General features: G+C 49.9%; 1 protein-coding gene across 1 annotated transcript; it reads left to right on the forward strand.

Moving 5' to 3' along the window:
- Window positions 1-1,719: 1,719 nt before the first annotated feature.
- HOXA2 (homeobox A2) lies at window positions 1,720-3,649 on the forward strand. Its single transcript, XM_027724588.2, has 2 exons — window positions 1,720-2,193; window positions 2,871-3,649. The coding sequence occupies exons 1-2, from the start codon at window positions 1,812-1,814 to the stop codon at window positions 3,620-3,622; spliced, it is 1,134 nt and encodes a 377-aa protein (XP_027580389.1). The 5' UTR covers window positions 1,720-1,811; the 3' UTR covers window positions 3,623-3,649.
- The last annotated feature ends 2,351 nt before the right edge of the window (window positions 3,650-6,000 follow it).

A 6,000-nucleotide genomic window follows, 5' to 3' on the forward strand; every position in this document is an offset into this window, starting at 1 on the left:
CGCAGACCGAACCGCTGAGTGCTCGGGGTCTTGTTTTCTCTTTCCTCCCCCCCCGCCTTTTTTTTTTTTTTTTTCTCAGTAATTACAAAGACGGTTGCCGACCGTTTTGGCAACTCCGCAAATAAAGCGGGACGGCACCTCCTCGGTCTGGCTGTCGTTCCTGGCTCCTGGAGGACGCGGATAGCGACTCGGAAGCGACTTCCCCTCGGCCCCCGGCGCACCCTCCCCTTCTGGGCACTCTGGGCTCCGCGGAAAAGCAAGTCCCGTCCCGGCTGCCCAGGGCGGCTTTGACCATCGGATTCAGCGGGTTGGTGACTGTGGCCATCATTGTCATCGCTCTTCCTCTCACTTCGGTCTGGTTGGAAAACTGTGCCCACCGCATCCAAATTCGGGACTTGCCTCGACCTGGCAGGGGCGACTGAGCCGACGGCGGTGAGAGCCAAGCGGCGGAAGCGAGTGCCGTGTCTCAAGTCCTAACCCCGCAGCGTTTTCGCCCTGCCTGGCCCCGTGAAAACAAACCCGCTCCCAGCTCATATATTTCCTTGTAATCGAAAATACTACCCGGACCCCGCCTACTACGGTTATTAAGCAAATTATGCCAGCAGCCGGGAGTATCGTTTGCAAGCTAAGGCACAGTCTACATATTTTTTTTTAAGAGGCAACAGCCAGACCCGTTTGCAGCCTCGCCATTTGGCTCACCCAGATCTGTTTCTCCTAGAGTTATGTTTTACGGTCCAATCCCGGGAAGCCAACTGGAGAAGGGAAGTCATGAAGCACCGGGGCTTCTGCCTATATGACTCTTCCCCTAGAAGCAAGGCTGCCGAGGAAGATCCTGATAAACACTGGCTCAGCACCGGCGAGGAATTGTTCTCCGTACTGTACCCCCGTTAGCCACCAAAAAAGAAAAAAAATAAAAAAGGAGGAAAAAAGGAGGGGAAAAAAAAGAAAGGGAAAAAAATCAAGAAAACAAAAAGAAAAAAAAGGAAAAAAGAAAAGAAATAAAAAGGAGCCCATCGAGGCTGAGTAGGGAAGGAGAACGGGAAGGAGAAACTAGTTTTGGAGGAAGTGCTATTCCTAGGAAAAAATCAGGACCCTCTGCTTCCCACTCCTGCCTGGATGTAACTTCTTATGCGGGGGCCTGACGGTGTCAAAACTTTAAAGATTAATGGATTACTTTGTTAATGACTCAAGGCGTCAGATTGAGGTGCTTAAATGATTTGTGAGGTGCAAAGCGTTTTCCTGACAGTCCCAAACAATGAGAGAAGAGTGTGCGGGTGGATGCGAGGGAGGCTGCAGGACAAGCAGCCACACACACACACACACACTCGCGCACACACACACACTCACAGCCTCTCACACAAATATATCCACGCACATGCACCCTCCCCCTACCCCCGATCACTTCAGATTAGGACGCCAAGGGGATAGATACTCGACATATCATTTCCCTCTTTAAAAAAAGTGTAAATAAAGCCTTTCTGGCCCCCAATGAGGCGTTCCTTCCCGACTTTTTTGGATCAATCAAACAGACAGTGGCTTCTTTTGATTAAAGCCCAAATTGTCATTGGGCAGAGGCAATCATGTGACAGCCAATTCGGTCCAATTTCAACCTTGTCTCCATGAATTCAATAGTTTAATAGTAGCACGGTCCCCATACGGCTGTAATCAGTGAATTAGAAAAAAAACACCCCACCAGCGATCTTCTATGCTATATTTTTTTCTCCTCTCTCTCCTTTTTCTTGGGCCTTCCCCCCCCGAGCCCCCTGAATCCGAGGGAACTTTTTCTCCGCGGGGGCTGCCAGTTGAAGGCCATGAATTTCGCATTTGAGCGAGAGATCGGTTTTATCAATAGCCAGCCATCGCTTGCTGAGTGCCTGACATCTTTTCCCCCTGTCGGTGATACATTTCAAAGTTCATCAATCAAGAACTCGACGCTTTCACACTCGACACTGATTCCTCCTCCTTTCGAGCAGACCATCCCCAGCCTGAACCCCGGCAGCCACCCTCGCCACAGCGGCGGCGGTCGCCCCAAGGCGAGCCCCCGCGGCCGCAGCGGCAGCCCGGGCCCCGCCGGCGCCCCGCCACCCCCGGAGTACCCCTGGATGAAAGAGAAAAAGGCGTCCAAGCGATCCGCGCTGCCGCCCGCCTCGGCCTCCGCCTCAGCCGCTGGACCTGCCTGCCTCAGCCACAAAGGTCAGTCCAAAGACGTGCCGCCGGCCCCGCCGGGCCGCTATTTCGGCTCCCCGCATCCCCCTGGCTTCGCGGGGGGACGAGAAGGAGGGCGGGCGGCGGGAAGGACGGAGCTGGCGGTGATCGCTGGAAACCCAAACTTTCCCCAAACTTGCTTAATGCGGGATGATTTATTTGAGTTGGAGCTGACCTCTCTTGTCTCGCCGTCCTAGAGTTAGGATATTTGACAGTAATGAAGAGTGATAGATTGCTCCCGCTCAGCTAAGCAGCTGATGCATTAATTATAAATTGCGGTATGGCTAATATAAAGTTTGCTCTGGTGTGAGGAGGTTGGGGAGCTGGAGGCAGCGATTTGGCAGAGGTGGCCGAGGGGCACGCAGCACAGGGCGCTCAGCAGTGCAACACAATGGGTTTACTGCATCCAAAGGCGGCCATTTTGTTGCAGTTGCTATTTTATGCTATATGGACATATAGATATAGACACATACATGCAGAGAGAGCACTCCCGCCCACCCCCCCGGGGATGCGATGTGCTCGGGTGCTGAAATTCAATCCGTGCATTTATCTGTTTTGTGTGTGCGTCCGTGCGTTTTTGCTTTTGCTGTTCTGGCGGTGATGCTTTGGGGTGCGTGTGGTGGTGGTGTTTTTCTTTTTTTTTTTTTTTTTTCTTTTTTTAACAGACCCCCTTGAAATCCCCGATAGCGGTAGCGGTGGATCTAGGCGCCTGAGGACGGCTTACACCAACACCCAGCTTTTGGAGCTAGAAAAAGAATTTCATTTCAACAAGTATCTCTGTAGACCAAGGAGGGTTGAGATTGCAGCCTTGCTGGATCTGACTGAGAGACAAGTCAAAGTCTGGTTCCAGAACAGGAGGATGAAGCACAAGAGACAAACCCAGTGCAAGGAGAACCAAAACGGCGAGGGGAAATTTAAGAGCCTAGAGGACCCCGAAAAAGCGGTGGAAGAGGAGGAGGAGGAAGAGGAGAAATCCCTCTTCGAGCAAGCCCTTAGCAACGTCTCCGGTGCTCTCTTGGAGCGGGAAGGCTACACTTTCCAGCAGAATGCCCTCTCCCAGCAGCAGGCGCAGAATGCGCACAATGGCGAATCCCAAACTTTCCCCGTTTCGCCTTTAACGAGCAATGAGAAAAATCTGAAACATTTTCAACATCAGTCACCCACTGTTCAAAACTGCCTCTCAACAATGGCCCAGAACTGTGCAGCTGGCCTGAACAATGACAGTCCTGAGGCCCTAGATGTCCCTTCTTTACAGGACTTTAGCGTTTTCTCCACAGATTCCTGCCTACAGCTTTCAGATGCGGTTTCCCCCAGTTTGCCAGGATCTCTGGACAGTCCCGTAGATATTTCTGCTGACAGTTTCGACTTTTTTACAGACACACTCACCACAATTGACTTGCAGCATCTGAATTACTGAGAAATTAAAGACGTCCTCTCCAAGGGTCCTGCTTTCTCCTCATTATTACTTTTTTCCCCTCCAGTGAATTAATTTTATTTTTTCCCCTCCCTTTCCCTTGTCAGTATTTTCTGTTTGTTACTTCCCTCTGCTATGCCATTTTGCCATTTCTTATGAAGTTTTAGTTGTGTTCAATTTTAACCTAGCCACATTCTAGGTCCTTCTATGAAAGCAATATATGAGGTCTGTAAGAAAGTGATCATATAGGAATGTATCTTCACTTTCTTTTTATTTTTGTATTGCATTAGGATGCATTGTCATAAGTATTTTTGGTAGAATAAATTCTTGTTTGCTACAAGGAGCTTTCTCTTTTTTCTTTTTCTTACTCCTCTCTTTTTCTCGCCTTTCAAGACTGATAACATGATGCGTATCTCTCCCCATCCCTTCCACTATTAATTTACTAATAATCAAAATCCAACGTTCTGACTACGAGCTCTTCCCTTTTGGCAAATTAGGATGTTTATTAGAGAGGAAAAGCCCATTCAAATTCTTTATCGCAAAGATTATCACAAAGAAAAAAAAACAAAGAAATTAAAATCGTTCACAGGTTTGACGGAGATTTGTTCCTTTTAATGGATAAACGCAGCATCTTATCTCTGTGAGGATGCAAAACTTGGAAATGTGAGCTGTAACAAAAGCATGAACGAGCACTTTCTCTGTTACAGGCAGAACATAAGAGAGACTCAGTAGGATAAGCGTCTCCTGCAAAAACTAGCCAGTCCCATGAACGAATGGAAAGGTTCTTTAAGAAAAAAAAATCCTGTTTTTCTAGAAAGTAGTGCTTAGCAGCCAGCAAGGTTTTTCAGGAAGCATATCACAAAAAACATCAGAGTTCACAGAGAATGCGCCTGGTTACTTCTCACATGCTGAGCAGTCCAAGAAATCAGCTCTAGGAGGAGAGGAAATGGAGAAGTTAGTGCCTGTGAAATCAAAAGGGTGGCAGAAACATAGGGGGAAGAAAAAGTATTTAGGTAGGAACCAGCCCTTCCACTCCATCATTTGAGGGGTGGTGCGGGGGCAGAACCGAAGATATTTTTCTGTTTAAACCTTGCGAGGTGAAGAACTGATAACGCAAAGGGGAAACTCTATGACTTTAAAGTTACAATTTCCTCCGGCTTCCCATTCTTCTGCTGGCGGCAGCAAAGACGGGCTTTCAGAAATCTCAACCAAATTGCCTGCCACCCCGCTAGCAGCTTAGCGGGAGACCCCAAGGCGGAGGGTGAGCCCCGTCCTTCGGGCTAAAAGCGAGCAACAGATGCCAGCGGGGCTCTGCCGCTCCGGGGATGGGGAATCCGGGGAGGGTGCGTTCGCGGCTTCTTGTGTGCATATGAGTGCGTGTGGTTACATTACACAGCTGAGCGGGGCTTGGGTGGGTGTTTGCGAACGGGGCTCTGCTGTCTGTCCATGCGAGGAGTGTTGTCTCCCAGCTCTGCAACACGCTGTGGAGCTGGGATGCGTGGATTATAGCTGGAAGGGCTGAACGCAATTCTTCCGAAAGTCATAAATCAAACTCCTTCTATGAATGAGAATGTCATCAAAGAGATCAATTGCAGGAACACATGCACAAATAAAAATCCTCTTACGTATTTGCCGGGGCTGGGGATCCCCGTCTAAAACCATTAAGTGAGAAGGCGTTTAGTCATAATTCACTTTTATTGCTCTTTTAAAACAACAGCTTGGCTGAGCTGCGGGCGGGCGCAGTGAAACCTCGGTCCTGGTTCTTCTGCTCCAGCCATGTCCCTGTGGAAAGCGAGCAGCCTCATCGGCATTTTAACTCCTTTGCCACTGGGTTAAATTGGATCACAACGTGCGCGTAAGGGCTGGGGTTTCTTTTGTGCCCGGATTTCCGGATGCTGACAACGCTTAAACCAACCCAACAAAAATCAAACCAACAACAACAAAAGAAAATGTGCTACAAGGTTTCAACTTTTCATAAACTGCATTTAAATAAATGGGAGAATTCAGCGAGTAGTAGCCGCCTCCGTGTCCCCTGGTGAGCCCTGGGGCCACAGGGAGGGCACACTCCCACGGAAAAGCCTAAAGTGCCGGGATGGCCCCCTCGGCCCCCGTCTCGTGGCAGGAAACGCGGAGCGAAGTCGCGGAGGGGCCGCTCCTGGTCTGCGGGCAGGGGGAAGAGGTAGTAGCTCCCTCTCGCCGGGTTGGGGAGGAGGGAGAGTGTGGTGCGCGTTCCCCCTCTGCTCCGGCCCTTCTCATGGTGTTGCCCCCACGCTTAGTAACAGACAGCAAACCCCCACAGCCCCGTCAGAGAGACAAAGCAACAAGAGACAATGGCATGAAAAAGGGAGAGAAAAAAGGATTTCAGGATGCTGGAGACTGTA

The sequence above is a fragment of the Pipra filicauda genome, unplaced genomic scaffold, assembly GCF_003945595.2.
Source record: "Pipra filicauda isolate LSUMZ 115617 unplaced genomic scaffold, ASM394559v2 scaffold84_size4826128_pilon, whole genome shotgun sequence".
Lineage (NCBI taxonomy): Eukaryota > Metazoa > Chordata > Aves > Passeriformes > Pipridae > Pipra > Pipra filicauda.